This window comes from Notothenia rossii (assembly GCF_949606895.1).
Source record: "Notothenia rossii genome assembly, chromosome: 8".
NCBI classification, from domain to species: domain Eukaryota; kingdom Metazoa; phylum Chordata; class Actinopteri; order Perciformes; family Nototheniidae; genus Notothenia; species Notothenia rossii.
Genome location: NC_136906.1, coordinates 72119338 through 72135789, shown reverse-complemented (window position 1 = coordinate 72135789; position 16452 = coordinate 72119338). Strand labels below are relative to the sequence as shown.

Below are 16452 nucleotides of genomic sequence, written 5' to 3'. Positions count from 1 at the left end.
TCGGCACACTTGTGCTTTAGCTAAATGCTAGTTCAGTGTGTTAGCATGATAACAGCACATGCTCATTCGGGCTTAACGCAAAGCACAGCAAAGGCTGATGAGAATTTCAGGTACATGTAGAGAACGCGAAAGTAGCTACTGAGCATTTAAAAAATAATGTTTTATATCTAGAAGTTACTGAAATAGTTTGCAGGATAGAAGAAAACAGTGAGTTGCTGGAGGTACTACAACAAAAGCCTTAGGTTCCTGAGAATACTACGAATGTACAAAATTCTTCTAAATCTATCAAATGCTTTTCTAGATAACTAGCCTGGACAAAAGTGGTGAACAGTATAGAACAATATTGCCATTCATAAAGTTATGCTACTAACACAGCTAGAAACAGAAAACCTGGTTAGACCCTTAGACTGTCAGCCCTCTGTCTCTCTGATAAAAGCTTTAACACGTCACAACATATGAGTTTGTTTGTAGTAGACGGCACTTGAGGAAACAATGCTTGGACAAAATCAACATGTGACTTCAAAAATGCATAGGAAGAAACATTTTTATTCCATTTTTTTCAAAAATAAAACAAAAGAGACAACTGATCATTTTACAAAGAGAAACACGTAAACCTTATCAGAATCCTGTAAAGCGACTCAATGATGAGAGCAACCTCCACGTACTATCTGGGAACAATCCAATGAAACCCAAACATTAACACCAAAAACAGTCCAATTCACATTGCAGGGCTAATCGCCAAACACATCCAGACTATCGTCAGACTCGCTGCAGGGCGTGCTGGAGTCCAGGTGGACGCTGCTGTACGTGTCCACAGAGACCACCGAGCTCAGGCTGCTGCCGATGGACACCATGCTGCTGTCGCTGTCGCTGTCCCGGCTGCTATCGTCATCGTGGATCACCATCACCTGAGCACCAGAGTCAGCGGCTGAAACACACAGAAACAGAGAAACAGTGAGAGTTTCTCTTTGAGGGGACGCATTTTCCATCTAAGACACTTTCAAGTCATTTGAATCTAATTGTAGAAACATTATTCGAGAGGTATTTTCTGATAGACAACTAAATCCATGGAGAGATTTAACCCGACAAGGCATCAGTTTGTCTCAGAGTCTGCGCCCCCCACTTTGGGAACCACTGGGTTAAACTAAGGACTGGGTTAGGAAATGCCCGGTCCATCTAGAATTGGGATGGCGAAGGCTGTTGTAAATTACTTTGAAATCTGATATGGCCTGTAATGAAGGTGAAATGTAAATTACTACATTTCCCTGTTTACATCTGCCTTTAACTTTCAAGTGCTTGTTTTGTTGATTCCCAAATCACACATTTTCCTCAATGGACTCCTTTTTTTTTTTTTTCTTCAAAAGCTCTTATAAAATGTATGTTTTAGTTTATGTGAAGTGAGTATGTTGTGAGAAGGGTTACACCAGGGCTCGAGCTTAAGGACGTCCCGTCGTCGAAAAAAATAGTGTCGGGGAGGATAAAAAATAATTTTGGGACGAATTTGGGACGAGAGTTAAAATAAAAAATACTCTGCTAACTCTACTACAAACGGCGATGAAAATGAAACCGACTGCCCGTTTTGTGTAGCACACAGTTATTAAACCTCCTGTCAACATAAACACACACGCACAAAACATTTAGCAACAGCTGGCTGTGCCCGCGAATTCCTGGCCCGCAAATTCGCGGGTCTAGCTACAGTATGTACTGAGTGTGTGTATTTCGCGGGTTGAGTGATGTACAATGGTATCCCGTGGAGGAATTCTGAAATGTTTTACCGTTACATCACAAAAACGCAGAGCAGAACCAGACCCTGGAGCGCCGGCCTCTTTATTTACTTACTCCTCTTCATCCCCTATGGGTAATAAGGCTGAGATTGAGAACCCCCCATCGTATTTAGTCCTTAGCAGTGGTGGATCTACACAATTTGACATGGGGTGGCAAAGGGGTGGCAAGAGGTTTTGGCAGGGGGGCATGGGAGGATGGATGAATCCACTACACAAAACACAGACATACATTTAAACTATTTATTGTTATAGTATCCCAAAGATCAACATGCCTAGTAATCAAACAAAACAAGACTGTGCATATTTTGAAACATAAAAGTTTAAAATAAAAATAATACAAGAATTATATAATAAATAATTGTATTTCTCAATAAAAAAAAAATACAACGGCAGTCAAAATACAAGTAGACTAGTGAACAGTGAAATTACTTTTGTACAACTTAAGTCCTTGGATTTAAAGACATCAGCTATCTATTTTAAGATAGCTTGAGGCGCCGGTTGTTGTGCTGTGCAGCAAAACGTTTGACAAAAATATCCATGTCTATTGCTTTTGCACGCTCTTTCTCAATGCTGAGAATCGCTAGATTCCTCAGTCGGTCCTCTGCCATGGTTGTGCGCAGGTGATTTTTTACAAGCTTCAAAGTTGAAAAGCTTCGCTCACACCCTGCAGTACTCTCTGGCAAAACAATAGCAATCTTACATAAGCGAAAAAGTTCAAAGAAAACCTCTCGAAAAGGTTCCAAGAACTTCAAAAAACTCAGTCAGACTGGACGGATTTACTTTGCCATTTGTTCTGTTTCTTTCCAGAAGTCTTTTTGCCTGGTGTATCTCAGTTTTCAAGTCTTGCCAGTCAGAGCCATATGCCTCAGCCACCAACAAAACAATTTCTTCCTTTAAGAAACCATTGTTTCTCAAGACAGGAAATGATTTTCTTTGTCAAACTGGCTGCATCCAAGTGCTCTGCTTTTAGGTACTCAAGGAAGCTCTCCTGAACCACACCATTATAATAATAGCGTACAACCAGAGACAGCTGCTCAATTGTTTTCATATCTTTAGTCTCATCTGCTAAAATAGAAAAGTGTTCACTTTCTTTAACCTCTTTTATAATGTCCTCTCTTACGATTTCTGCTAAGCATTCTAACATTTCGTTTTGAGTGCCTTTGCTGGTGTACTTTGCATTCCTGGGACCCTGTGACAATCGTCTTTTAACTAAGGGATCGTGTTTACTTACAACATCTAAGATCTAAAGGAAATTTCCCTTGTTTTTGGAAGTTTCAGACTCATCATGGCCACGTTGGGAAAGTTTTTTTTAGTAGCTGTCAAAAGTGAAATCTCGGCCAAAGTTTTTATGTATTTCTGATTTTCGGTTACTTGTTTTTGATTTTCATCTCCCATCATTCCAAGAACAGTTGTATTCCTCCCGGCCATGCTTTTGTATTCTGTCCATGCAATCATGGCATTTACATGTGTGTCTGATCTGGCATGTACACTGAACCCACTATCTTTGGAAGTGGCCCTTTTCCAGTTTGAATAGCCATGTTCTGCTGTGAAAACACTTGCTTTTGCAGAAGCAAAATGTCTGCATGCAAAACAGTATGCTGCATCTTGAGAGAGGGAATACTCAAGCCATGGCCAAGAACTGTACCACTCCTTGTGAAAGCTTCTCTTTGCTGCTCCATGTAGTGTTTTGGGAAATGTCTTAAGATTGGGCTGCACAGCTGCATCACCTTTGCATTTTGATATATCTAAAAGAAAGATATAGAATTGGTCAATATAATTATCTAATGCAGGCGTAAAGTTGTTCTGTATCATAGCATTTGTTTTATATCTTTGGTTTGATCATAATCACTAATAAAATAACATGCATTTGTAAATCTTTACGCAAGTAATCCTGTATAACACATACAACGGAAAGTAGGAATTAACATGTTCTTTTACATTATGTTGTATGTGAGGGACATGCCTTGCTATGATACTGTAATGGATGGGGAATAAAAACATACCATGTGGCCCAGCTAGAGTGGTAACTAACTCCCTGCCATCTGCCTCCTTCTCACTTCCTGCCTCTGTCCCTCTTTCTGAGTCTGAACCCTCTTCTTCATTTCTCACATCCACTTCTTCATCTCCTTCTGTGGCCTTCTCATGTTCTGACCCTCCTGGCCTCTCCACTGTACTCTCCTCCCCTTTTTCATTTCCCTCTCTCTTGTCCTCATTTTCAGTTCTCTGACTTTTTGTGTTAAAAAAGTAAGTGATATTCCCTTTTCTTTTCATTTTTATTCCAACAACTCCAGGCCTGCAAAATTCAAGATATGAAGCACTGGTTAAAATCCTCGTAATACATGACACTGTCTGGCCATTTAGAAATTCAAAAAACTTAAAATTAAATCAGAAAAGTAAAAATCATTAAAGCATTTGTGTTCAGACTGTTTACTAGTTTGACGGTACACCTCTATTTACAGTCTACGCGGTAAACATTTGCGATGCAACTTGTTTTAATTTGTTAATTCATTGCTGTGACATGTAAGGGTAACCTACGTATTTTTTAAACTGCTTAGCTAACAAAACTAAAATGATCGATCACATAGCTAGCTAGCACAGTCAATGTGTTGTTTGCTAACGAAACGGCCTGAAAAGGAGACCGTCCGTTAAACACAATACAAACACGCCGTTTTGAATAGTGTGTATTAAACTCTTTGTGTCTTTACTTACAATAATACAAGCTTACAATACGAGGACAAAATGGTCAGACGGGTAGGCTACGTAACGGTCTTCACCTCCAGATGCTGGGGACAGCTCAGTCGCTGCTCTCTCTCTCTGCAGCTGTGTCACCTGGAGTCTGTGTACGCTGCGCTACGCTGTGCGCGCATGATGCAGGACCGTACCAAATGTTTTAGGGGGTTTGGATAACTCATTATTAAAATAGGTAAATAAATTGCTTGTTATAATGATTTGAGAAGGTTGTTGTGGACATAGTGGTCTTTTGATTGACTAATAACAGTTTTAAGAACCAAAAAGTTAGGGGGGCAGCTGGGGGGGCAAAGCTCTTTAGGGGGGGGGGGGCAGCTGGCCCCCCCTGGCCCCCCGTAGATCCGCTCCTGCTCAGAGTACTTTTTGACTCCCCTAACCTGTCTGTTGCACTCAGTTCAGAATGTGATTGCCACTCAATAAAGATCTTTAAAAGTAAATGAACTTTTCAGCAAATCAGATAAACAGGGATAAATAGAGTATTTGTTGGTATCTTGTTTGTCTGTTTTCAGCTGCAGATACACATCTGCTGCTCTTGAGTATTTACAGCAGCCTTGGGAATGTTGGATTTACTCAAAATAACATTAGCAGAATTAATTATAGTTTTTTTTATCTCACCTAAATTATGAGAATAGTTTTTATATTCCTTAATCTTCATAGTCTTTGATGATTTTTGTTTCATAACACAAATCAAAATGTCCCGTTTTGAGAATCCACCTTTGTTTATTTAGAGAAACTAAGCTCAGTTTTAACACCATCACAAATTCATTTTTTTACTGTTGCTAAAATACTATCATAATATAAAATTAAACAAAAACAGAAATAAATCCGCCTCGCTGTGCTGCCACCTTGTGTTTGAAATGTTTAGTGTGATCCACACTCAGGACTCCCTCACTCCACCAACAAGCACATTCTAAAACGATCCATTAACTGGATACAGGGTGAAGCAGTGTGTGTCAATGAAATACTCTTAGAGCCTTTGCAGTTTACTCAAGGACACATCAGTGCTTACAGCTATGAGGAGGGGAGGGGGGGGGGGGAGACATTAGTCACTGAGGTCAGCCAGACATGCCAAGGCTCCCCAGTCATCTGATCTGATGAATGTGGCATTGCACACCACTGCTAGTAAGCACAGCATCACATATTTATGCTATATGGGTCATCCATGTGGAAACTTGTGCATGAGTGTGATCCTGACGCTACTCCACTGTCACACACTGACAGATCAACCCTACAAGCATAATGTAGCAGGGCAGGGAAGATAGCAGTTTGGGAAAACTAGCAAAGCTTTATTTTTCATATCTGTATGTTAAAACACATTTCACTTCTCATGTTAAAAAGTTGAAAGAAATAGGGGAGAAAAACATCTCTTTTTTGATTTTATGACTTTATAACAACTTTATCCGTGATAGCGGAACCATGAATATTTTCCACATATCCAACAGCTCTCAAATGACAATTCTGTGCAAAATAAAAAAATGAAGAGGTGATAAATAATATCAATGAACTCGTGCCAAAGCCAAGATACGGCCTGAAAAAAACTGGGAAACAAATCTAAGAAGCAACCACACCGACTGAGAGGATGGTTTGTGTTCAAAACACACCACTCCCAAAAGGCTGATATCATATTCAACTTCTTCCTGTTGAATGATTCCTGTTCTCACTGAACGTCTCCCTTACAGTATTCAAGGCTGTCCAGAACTGAGCTGAGATAATGACCCTTTTGTCACAAGCTTACTTTGAGTTATTTGTGTAATACTTATGTGTAAGTACAAAAATACAGTTTACCGGCAACCATTACGTAAGGACTTCTTTCTCCCAACTGTTTGCTTGTTAGTGTCCTGTTATTGTTTCTCTTTAAAAACCATGAGGATTAAAAAAAAAAAACTGTGTCTAACTTTATCAATAGTAAGATAATAGGTACTGTCGATGACACACCTCTCACCTTTCCTCTCAGTGATGAGGGTCTGCCGCCTCGATTTCATGTCCAGGCTCAGGTTCTCCACCATGCTGTCGATGCAGTTGTCCAGGGCCAGGCAGCGGGTCTGGGACTGGATGGCCCGGCGGCAGATGGGACACTCGTCCTTCTTTTTGCGCCACTGCTTGATGCAGTGACTGCAGAAGCTGTGAGCGCAGTTCAGGATGACTGCCTGCAGGAGGGATCAATACAGCTCAAAAGTTCACAATCTTCTGAATCACCTGGAAAAGTACAAGTTAATGATTAGATTTCAACACCGTGCTTCTCTTAATCCTACCTCAATGAAGAGCTCGGAGCAGATGATGCACTGAAGCTCGTTCTCCAGAACTTCGGTCACTTGTGTAACTACTTCCTCTTTCTGGGCCCTCGCCTGTTCTTTCTCCTCCTGCAAAAAAGATATATGAATAAAGCTTTGCTGATGCCACGCCGTAGAACGCATCAAGCATGTTTAAAATGAGTTTAAATGTTGCCATACCTTTGACACTTCGAGCTCCTTGTTTTTGGCCAGGAGAATCTCTTCAAAGCCCTCCCGAGACAGCGCAAGTTCGTCTATTACTTTCTTTTGCTGAGGACGGGGAAAACAGTTTGAAGAGTTAAAAGACTACTTCAAAATATCAGTCAACTAAATCCATACGAGAGCCATTTTAAAGATACAATACATCCCTATTATATAGACACAAATACTGTGTTTATGTATTTGTTTGTATTTGAGGTGGAACAAACAATGAATAAAAGCTTTTATGCAACATACCTCTTGCAAAGCCTCGTCCAACTGTTTCTTTAAAAGCTCCTCTTGTTGCTGTGTTTTCTCTTCCTAAATACAAAAAAGGTTACACTTTTTATTGCATGCAGAAATTGTGAAACAAAACAAATTAGAGTGCTAGACAAGCACAAACAAACATGATGCACACGGTGGGGAATATCAGTATATTTTTCATACCAAAAAAAGCTAGACTCAGATTCAAATATATTAAAGCGGACCTATCATGCTATTTTTGAATAATATAGTGTAGGACCATACCTATATAAGGCATATTTATACTTTTTATTTTTCTAAATATCAAACAGATCATGCATTTTAGCCATTCCTCATTTCGCTCAATGTAACACTGTCTTTGCATGGGCTGATTCTGTGAGAACAGCACCATCTACAGGCCTGGCATATGTACTACAGCGTCTCCAGCGCTTTGGAATGGCAATGTCCGTGGCTGTCTCCTCCTGATTGGTGGAGTTGGCCCAATAGCCGTAGCGCCACTTCTGTGACGTCATAGAAGTGTTCAAATCTGGATCAGTCTGTATCAGATCCGTTGCAGCCCCTTTTTAAGAGATTTGGTTATGGAGGAAAATAGAGAGGGTTGTGTTTTCTGACACTTGGTGAGTTCCCTGGAACACCGGGGACACATATTCATGTAGACAAGACGTACAAAAGTGCATTTTGCATGATAGGTCCCCTTTAACTTATTGTGCAGCTAGAAATGTAATTCAATGATCTCCACTTATGAGGTAGTACATTCCATATTAGGGGGCTAATATAATATTCTTCTTTTCAACACGGGAAACACAACCACAATGAAACGCAGCAATTGTTGTTAATTCTCCAAACTGGAGTAACAGTTTCTGGCGATGCTTCCGGAAAATCTCTCACCTCTAGCTTCCTCTTAGTTTCACCAAAGGACTTTTCGAGCGTCTGCATCCGGTACATCTTGGCTCTGAGGGTCTCCAGCTGGCCCTGCAGCTCCCTGACCTGCTCCTCTCTGAGCGGGTCGGCCTGCTGTGGCTTTCCCCCAAAAAACGCCACCTGCCTCTGGGTGTCGTCCACTTGCTCCCTCAGTATCAGGATGTTCTGGCTGTACCTGCAGAAATACAAAAAAACAAGAGGTTAATTTCCTGCCACTATGGCTCTCTAAAACAATGAGAAAAGAGGGGATAAGGTGGTGTTAATGATTAACTTACAGATTTTAATAGGTTTAAATATTCTTTAGGAGGAAAACAACTCAACTAAATAAAATACATAAGTCTAATTGTTTTAAGACATTTAACATGTTACATATTATACTTTAAAAAGGGAGATGAAACTGTCCAATTACCTTAATAAAAAACAACATTTTTCTGGATGTATCTTTAAGGAAAACTGATGCAAATGTAATGATAATACAAAAAAGCACAAGGTTTGTCTTACATCTGCAAATTGGGTCCGGTTTCCTCCGGCTGGCTGCGACTGAGTCTCTGCTGACACTTCACTAGTGACAGAGGGCAGGGCTTTGCAAACGACTTGTCACCAGAGGAGCAGCGGTACAGTTTGGGCTTTGAAGTCGATGGCTCAACCTCTTCCACGGTCAACTTCCTCTTGGACTTCATGGAAACCTGGGTTGATTTAGCGCCATCTTTGTGTCGCTTTGTAAGGTAGAGTTTAATGTCTTTCAGGGGCCGCTGGACCAGGATGTAGTCAAACTCCACGCAGGTTCCAGTTACAGGAACTCCAAGTTGTATGGAGTCTCCGAGCCTCAGAGAATGTGGTTCTTCAGCGGATATGCGGTTTTCATTCACCCATACACCGTTGAGACTCTGAGGGAAAAAAGGAACAATGTATTCAGTGGCTGCAGTAAAATGTAACATTCATAGACAAGAGAATATCAAAAGGATACAGAATCATTAACAGGTTTATCACTAGTAGGATAACGCATACGAGGAACTTTCCTTGGTGTATACATTGCATACATAAACACAAATAAAGAAGATAAATTGTAAGAAAAAGGTCCAAAATATTCAAGTATAAATATAAACTATTATAGCAATAAAATATAGAGAAATAATTACATTAAATATGGATATACCAAAAAAACTACGTACAGTATAAAATGACAAAATACTCTGATAATACAATCAAATATGTGTAGTATTGTTACAAAAACTGGACAGCTGTGCAAATATTTAAAAAGGTAGCTACAATCGGTAGACACTTGTTTTTCAGTGCAAAACCAAGATATATTCATTTTATTGTAATATAATAAAAATAAAATTAGGGAATTACTATATTTGAGAGGCTGAAAAGTAAACAGTCTGCGCTTTTTTCATGAAAAATAACTGAATAATAATAATGATGAATCAGTTTCCACTTGCAGTTCTAATATAAACCATTACCATAACAATTTCATTTATCGTCTCTATGGTTTTTGTCTGTATTTTCTACACCTTTAATGATTTCCTCATTACATATCATTTTTTTATGTAGCAAAATCAATAAAAGAAACATCCTAATAAAGACTTTAATCTTACCTTGTTGTCTGTGACTGTCCACTGTCCATCTTCCCTTTGCTTGAATGTGCAGTGCAGTCTGGAGACCATCAGAGCGCAGCTTGGAGACAGCAATTGGTAAGTTACATCTAGACCCCGTCCTATGGTTATCTAGAGTCAAACAACGTCAACGTCAACAGTCAGTTACTGTGCAGCTTACAGTTCATGTACATAACGATATACAAAGAGAACGACAAAAATAAAAGTAAACCAGGAATGCGGAATGTATTTCATGTGAAGAATCCTAAACTTGATAAAGTTTTATTACGTGGTAAATTAACTAGCGTTAGTTAGCTAGCATTAGCAAACTGCACCTCAGTGTTTTCGAACAAGCGAAGCCAGTCCGAGTTTCTTCCGACTCTCATCAAACATAAAACCTCAGAGTCTGAATATACATCCTCCTCAGCCGCAGACGAGTCTGTTGTTATAGCGTCCATCTTATTTCATCCTGTCAGGGGCTACAACGACCTGAAACACATCGCTAACTGTGTAGTTCCTTCATAGCGAACCTGTAGCTAACGTTAGCCACCAAGGTGCCAAACCGGAAACCGTTTGTGTGTTTCCAAAATAAGACGAAAGTGAAGAGTGAAACTGATCTTTCAAAGACTTTAATTTAAATCAATAGACCAGTCGACATTAAATTACCTTGGTAACTAACTCCACTTTAAATTTTAAAAAAGAGTCAAATTTAAGGTAAAATACAAACATGTCACATCATTTGTTAACAGCTAGGTATGCATTAATACAAACATATATATTATTTATTATTTTTGAAGAAAAAAAAGCAAACGAATAAATAGTTAAAGAATATAAAGAATAATGAGAACTTTCTTAAAATGTAAAAGTATCTCAAAACAACATCAGTATCATAAAAAATACGTTAATATGATTATTTAAATTATTTGTTTTCCCTCACAAGGTTGTGTTTTATTTTCACAAAAATGTGCATGAAAGACTTTCCTTCCACTTCCAATTTTTACAGAGTATTTCTTCCATCGCTGCTACTAGCAAATGTATACTCTTCCAAAAATACTGATTGCGCCTTTAAATTGAAAGACCTTGCTTTTTGAAACAATGTTTCCACCTGTTCTTTCCAACCAACACACACATTCTGTTGCCGTCCACTCGGGGTACCCTGTCTCCCATAACGAGCGCACCCCTCTTCCCCGGGCGGGACTTCCTTTCTCCTGCGGATGCGATACTGAGTAGGCAGAAAGGGCTTGGTCGGGTTGTCACTGGTGTATCTGTGCGGCTCTGGAGCAGCAGAGAACTGGCCTGAAGACGCCGCTGCCACCGCCGCTGAAGCCCCGTAGATGAGCCTCCTCCCCGGCTATGCTGCCCTGAGAGAGCCGCCAGTATCCGCCCCGCCAACATGTCTGATGTCAACAAGACTATTCAGAAATGGCACGCCAGTTTTAGGAAAGGCACAGACTTTGACTCCTGGGGACAATTAGTGGAGGCTATAGATGAGTACCAAATGTAAGTCACATTCAACATGTGTATCCTGCCTCTCCATACAGCTGTTTTTATTCTGCAGGGCATGCTTTTTCCCCCACTTTTCTTTAAAAAACCTTAGATGTGCAGGGAGATTACAGCATGTAGGAGACAGTGGGTGCAATGGTCTTCACAAGAAGTTCAGTCAGCTCCTCTCAGCAGTAAACAAACCCTTCCCATCTATGACGTGATGTGGCAGTTGTTGCAGAGGCAGCACAAGAGAGAGTGTGTGTGTGTGTGTGTGTGTGTGTGTGTGTGTGTGTGTGTGTGTGTGTGTGTGTGTGTGTGTGTGTGTGTGTGTGTGTGTGTGTGTGTGTGTGTGTGTGTGTGTGTGTGTGTGTGTGTGTGTGTGTGTGTGTGTGTGTGTGTGTGTGTGTGTGTGTGTGTGTGTGTGTGGAGGATGTTGCATCCCAGATTCATCCACCAGCAGTATGTGTGCATGGAAAAACCTTTCACAAAGCCTGTCTGTGGAGAAAACCCCTGCATATCTGCGTACAATGCTTTTCATTATATCTCATGCAGTACAGAAATGGGGCCAATATCCCCTCAGAGTATTGAGAAATAGTCAGCCACACCCTCTCATTGTTATGGGTGGGTTTTCCTCTGTTTATACAGGAATGTTTCCTGCTTTCAGACTATATCTATATGGTCCTAGTTTAAACACATTTTTTAAATATGTGATTTGCTTTGTCAAAACATTCATGTTTTGTTTTTCTGAAATTGCTTTAATATCATAAAATCTTATTTTTTGAACAGAAGGGGGCGCAAACACACATCATTTAGCCTCCTTTTGCTGCAAAGCATTAACACACTTCTGTGTTGTTTAGTTTAGCGAGACAACTGCAAAAAGAGGTCCAGTCAACAAATTCATCAGACTTCACAGAGGAGCAGAAGGTAATTCAGAAGTACATCTCTTTTTACCGTTGGACCGTTCATTCAAGGATCCTTCATTAACTAACCTGTTTCTTTCTTTTTTTAGAAAACCTTAGGAAAAATTGCATCATGTCTGGAAATGAGAAGTGGCAGTCTGCAGGTTTGTGGCATTGTTTTTGAGTCTGTATGAAATACGAAGGGCACAAAACAGGTTCATATCTACAGCTTTACAGAACGTCTAGCCAATTTATGACAGTGCTTTACAGAGAGATGAACACAACAGAAACATAATTATGACGATCAATAAGTAAATACGACATTTTTGGTCATATAGAACAATACATTCCGAAAGGGGAAATTATTCATCATACTGTTAACTTTAACGTTCAAGGAGGTGTTGTGGTTCTTTCTGAGTCATCAAAGAAATGTCCTATTTTCTTCTTCTTAAATGTGTCTGCTCTTCTGTAGTGCACACAGTCCAAGGAGGACTTCAAGTTAGAAGAGCTGAAGAAACTGGAAACCAGTAAGTGGAGCGACTGGGATTCAAAAAGCTACCTGTTACTCCTCCTGACGTTTCCACTAATACTGATCTTTCTCATTGTGTCAACAGTCATTCAAAATATTCTGACGTACAACAAAGTATTTCCCTTTGACGTGCAGCCAGTGCCCTTAAGGTAAATGTCCACCACGAAACATCTCATATGCATTTTACAGAATATTCTGCTGAGTATTTTCTAATCCGTTCCTCTACTGTCAGGAGAATCCTTGCTCCAGGTGAGGAGGAGCACCTGGAGCTGGAGGAGGAGGAGGATGCTGCCGCAGGAGCAGGGAGCACCGAGGCTTTCCCCCCCCGAGCCCCCGGTACTGTACCACTTAATAAAACACACCCGCTGTTTGAAGGAAGTTTGACTTGTTGTGTTGTTCTGTTCCTGAGGGCTGTTTGTTTGACCGTTTGTCTCTTTGATTCTCTCTGTCGGGGCTGTGCATGGCTTCATCGCTCATTCCTGCCTGCTTCATTTGCAGCTTCGCAAGGTACGCCTTTTTATCGACAACATCTGAATGTGTTCAGTCCTGAATGAGAGAGGGGATTTTATCAGCGTAAAATCAAAGTTTGTTGCTGAATTGACAAGAAATGTGAATAAAGCAGAGTACCAGAGTTGACGTTTGACTCAAATATGAACCTGGAAATTAGCATAACAAGGCCCCTTTAAACATTAACATTTCACTCTATACAGTCTGTAGAGTTGTTTTAACTTTTAATATTAAAATGGTTTCTAACAAAAAAAATCCTTCAATATAATCTTATAAAGCACGCATCTGAAAACATTTTCTGCTATTGGCTACTCTGTGGTCCACAGTGATGTCACCACCTGTTGTTATGGCAACTGTTAATGTCCGTAACCTTTGTCCTCTGCAGGTACCTTGTTGCCACGGTTACCATCAGAGCATGGAATGACACTACTAACCCTAAAGATTGAAAAAATTGGGTTGAAGGACGCCGGGCAGTGCATCGACCCGTACATGACCGTCAGTCTCAAAGGTCACCGCCTACTCACTTCACCCTGAAAATAATCTGAGGATAACATTTCTGAATGTGGCAAAAACATCAAGTTCTGTGTTTCTCTCCTGCAGATTTGAACGGCTTAGATGTGTACCCAGTGCAGGACACACCTGTGGCCTCCAGGAAGGAAGATACCTACATCCACTTCAGTGTGGACGTGGATATCCAGAGACACGTGGAGAAAATACCAAAAGGTACCTGACAGATTAACCAAAGTCACCTATAGTCAACAACTCCCAATAAAGATCACTCCCAACAATGAACTGATCCCTAACGATTACTGTCTGTGATGCCAAAGCCTGATGTATCCCCACTGCTGTCCAGAAACAATAAGAAACATCAACGAGTCACACTGCTGCACTCCAACATGCATGGATGAACAGTTTACGCCAAATATCTGTTCATTCGTGTCTGAAAATCGTAATTCATTATAGTAATAGAAGTTTTTTTTTTATGGGTTTTTCGTTAGATGCCTGAAATACGGTCAGCGGTTAACACAAGCTTATGAGATTGGCACGTTTTGTTCTAGGTACGAGTCTTGACAAAGGGGGCTGCTAAGAGAAGTGTCTAAATGAGACTGGAGAGGCTGTGAGGGACACGGATCAGAAGTACTAGGACTGTGATGTAGTTTGTTTATAGCCTTTGGCAATTTCATAAAAGGTATTTTTTTACCTTTATTTGTTTATTAGTTTATTTGTTGCACAAATCCATAATCCTATGAAGAAATCCCATAGGTTATGGTATAGGAAACAGGGCAGTGTTAGCCTAAAAAACACTTTGTCACCGTGAGAGATGAGCACATATTTGTTTTTAGTTTGTTGACAGAATGAAAAATATGGACTTTCATTGCCAGTCGAATCGATACTTTCAGTATGCAGAAAGCTTTGAGGTAATTATAAAGTTTGTTAACACTCACAATTAGTTGTTATTCGTTCTTCCAGGAGCAGCTATCTTCTTTGAATTCAAGCACTACAAACCTAAAAAGGGTTTCACCAGCACTAAGTGTTTTGCCTTCATGGAAATGGACGAGATCAAACCCGGCCCCATCGTCATCGAACTGTGAGTCAACGGACAATAATGATTATAAAGGATGCCTTTGTGTCTCGTTAAATACAATTCATATACTGTTATCTTTCAGGTACAAGAAGCCCACGGACTTCAAGAGGAAGAAACTTCAGCTCCTTACAAAGAAACAACTCTATCTCCATCTCCACCAGACGTTGCACAAGGACAGCTAAGTCTTGGCGTCCTGAACTTTCAACCAACTTTTTGGAATCATCCTTTCACACACACACACATCAATGTGGAAGTTCACCTCATCTCACCCAGCAATATTAAACCAAGCTTGTATTCATGTGTTTTTTCAAGAGTATATGGAGAAAGTAAAGGGAGACGAACACATCACATCAGCTCCGACTTGTGTATTCTTTGATTTTGTCGTCAAGTACGATGGAATATAAGAGCTATTGTAGATTGTCTTTCAAATGGAGCCAGGTGAGAGGGGTAATATTCAGGGCAAGACTCAGAATGTCGTAGGTAGAACTGGTACATTTATGAAAAGAATACACATTTATGAGGGAAAAGCTTGAATATTCTCTGTCATCGTAACCATTCAAAGAACCTGTGAAAAACAATGTTTTTTTTTAATCGAGTGGCTACCACATTGTTTCACTTTGCAAGGATGGATCAGCTGTCCACGACACAACCCTATTCAATTCACATACAGTATTTTCTTGGTAATTCCATTTTTGAATATAACCCAACGATACTTGCTCTGTAGAGATTTAATTTGAAACCTACAATGGAGCTAATAAGCTAACATAGTCATATCATTTCTGTTGCTGGAAACCCCTTCTCCAATAACTCAAACATTCTCTCCGTTTTTTAATCATTTGGAGGGACAGGGCCTGATAGGAGAACCATCTTATTTCCAGTCTTCCTTGAGTTATTGCAGGTGCTTAATTTGAGTCAATATAAAAACGTTTGGGCTTTTGTTTTCTGGAAGTTAAACACAGCCAAACATTCAAAGCAGCTGAAGTTGCTGATCTATGTGAACCTGTTGGTGAAGTCATGGCAGAGTATTCAAAGCCAAGTCATGGCAGAGTATTCAAAGCCACTCCCTGAATAAACAACAGACATCAATGTTTGCTTCACTAAGCCACCATCAAATCCTAAGTCCTGTCATAACACCCATTGGTTTGTGTTTGCTATAACTAGAATACACTTTTACAGTGTTTCATTATTCTCAATTAAACATGTGGGTTTACTCAATGATTATAACTTTTGTAATAATGACCAACAAAGTCTTAATGGCACACTCAAACGGTTTAAGTCACAGACGGTATTGAATTCAGTTATAATGTTGAATGGTTCAATTAGAGGTTAGGTAAACAGTATGATGCACTGAAACACTCTGAACATTTAAGAGTAATCACTTTTTTAAACATTGTTTTTGCTTTGTCTACATCACACTAACTCAATATTGTTTCACACCAGAATTCAACTTGGTAGCAATTTACATTTCCTTCCAGTGTTCATGCTTCAGTATGTTTTGGTTTAAGTTTATTTAGATGTGGTTTCATACTGTTTAATAAAGGCATAAAGGATGGATGCAGCATTGTGTGATGTCTACAGGTTATTGTCCAGAGGAAGCTCTTTTTTTTTAGCAGTTAAAGGAGTTAAGAATCACGTGTCTACTTATCGAAATGAAATTCTATGTGAAC

General features: G+C 39.9%; 2 protein-coding genes across 4 annotated transcripts; one reads left to right on the top strand and one right to left on the bottom strand.

The window, feature by feature from the left end:
* Positions 1 to 526: 526 nt before the first annotated feature.
* rnf8 (ring finger protein 8, E3 ubiquitin protein ligase) lies at positions 527 to 10367 on the bottom strand. 2 transcript variants are annotated; one of them, XM_079646017.1, is made up of 9 exons: positions 10116 to 10367; positions 9784 to 9912; positions 8687 to 9072; positions 8153 to 8360; positions 7259 to 7321; positions 6983 to 7072; positions 6785 to 6892; positions 6475 to 6679; positions 527 to 928 (listed from the first exon to the last, which is right to left on the bottom strand). In XM_079646017.1, exons 1-9 carry the CDS (start codon positions 10236 to 10238, stop codon positions 732 to 734), a joined length of 1509 nt encoding a protein of 502 aa, XP_079502143.1. In that variant the 5' UTR covers positions 10239 to 10367; the 3' UTR covers positions 527 to 731. The 2 variants fall into 2 exon arrangements, with proteins under 2 accessions (XP_079502143.1, XP_079502144.1); XM_079646018.1 differs by having other exon boundaries at positions 789 to 928; positions 6468 to 6679; positions 10116 to 10366.
* Positions 10368 to 10897: 530 nt separating this feature from the next.
* On the top strand, positions 10898 to 16344 carry aida (axin interactor, dorsalization associated). 2 transcript variants are annotated; one of them, XM_079646025.1, is made up of 11 exons: positions 10898 to 11280; positions 12123 to 12189; positions 12275 to 12328; positions 12637 to 12691; positions 12779 to 12842; positions 12926 to 13029; positions 13192 to 13200; positions 13586 to 13708; positions 13801 to 13923; positions 14671 to 14788; positions 14868 to 16344. In XM_079646025.1, exons 1-11 carry the CDS (start codon positions 11174 to 11176, stop codon positions 14965 to 14967), a joined length of 924 nt encoding a protein of 307 aa, XP_079502151.1. In that variant the 5' UTR covers positions 10898 to 11173; the 3' UTR covers positions 14968 to 16344. The 2 variants fall into 2 exon arrangements, with proteins under 2 accessions (XP_079502151.1, XP_079502152.1); XM_079646026.1 differs by lacking the exon at positions 13192 to 13200 and having other exon boundaries at positions 10899 to 11280.
* The last annotated feature ends 108 nt before the right edge of the window (positions 16345 to 16452 follow it).

What these genes read in the sequence shown, in the direction of transcription:
- rnf8 (XM_079646017.1), bottom strand. Translation starts at nt 10,238, where the DNA reads ATGGACGCTATAACAACAGACTCGTCTGCGGCTGAGGAGGATGTATAT. An exon ending in ACCGGACCCAATTTGCAGAT is followed by an intron (nt 8,361 to 8,686) that starts GTAAGACAAACC and finishes GTATTTCTGCAG; the next exon opens with GTACAGCCAGAACATCCTGA. An exon ending in TGGACGAGGCTTTGCAAGAG is followed by an intron (nt 7,073 to 7,258) that starts GTATGTTGCATA and finishes CCCCGTCCTCAG; the next exon opens with CAAAAGAAAGTAATAGACGA.
- aida (XM_079646025.1), top strand. Translation starts at nt 11,174, where the DNA reads ATGTCTGATGTCAACAAGACTATTCAGAAATGGCACGCCAGTTTTAGG. An exon ending in GCTATAGATGAGTACCAAAT is followed by an intron (nt 11,281 to 12,122) that starts GTAAGTCACATT and finishes TGTGTTGTTTAG; the next exon opens with TTTAGCGAGACAACTGCAAA. An exon ending in ACTTCACAGAGGAGCAGAAG is followed by an intron (nt 12,190 to 12,274) that starts GTAATTCAGAAG and finishes TTCTTTTTTTAG; the next exon opens with AAAACCTTAGGAAAAATTGC.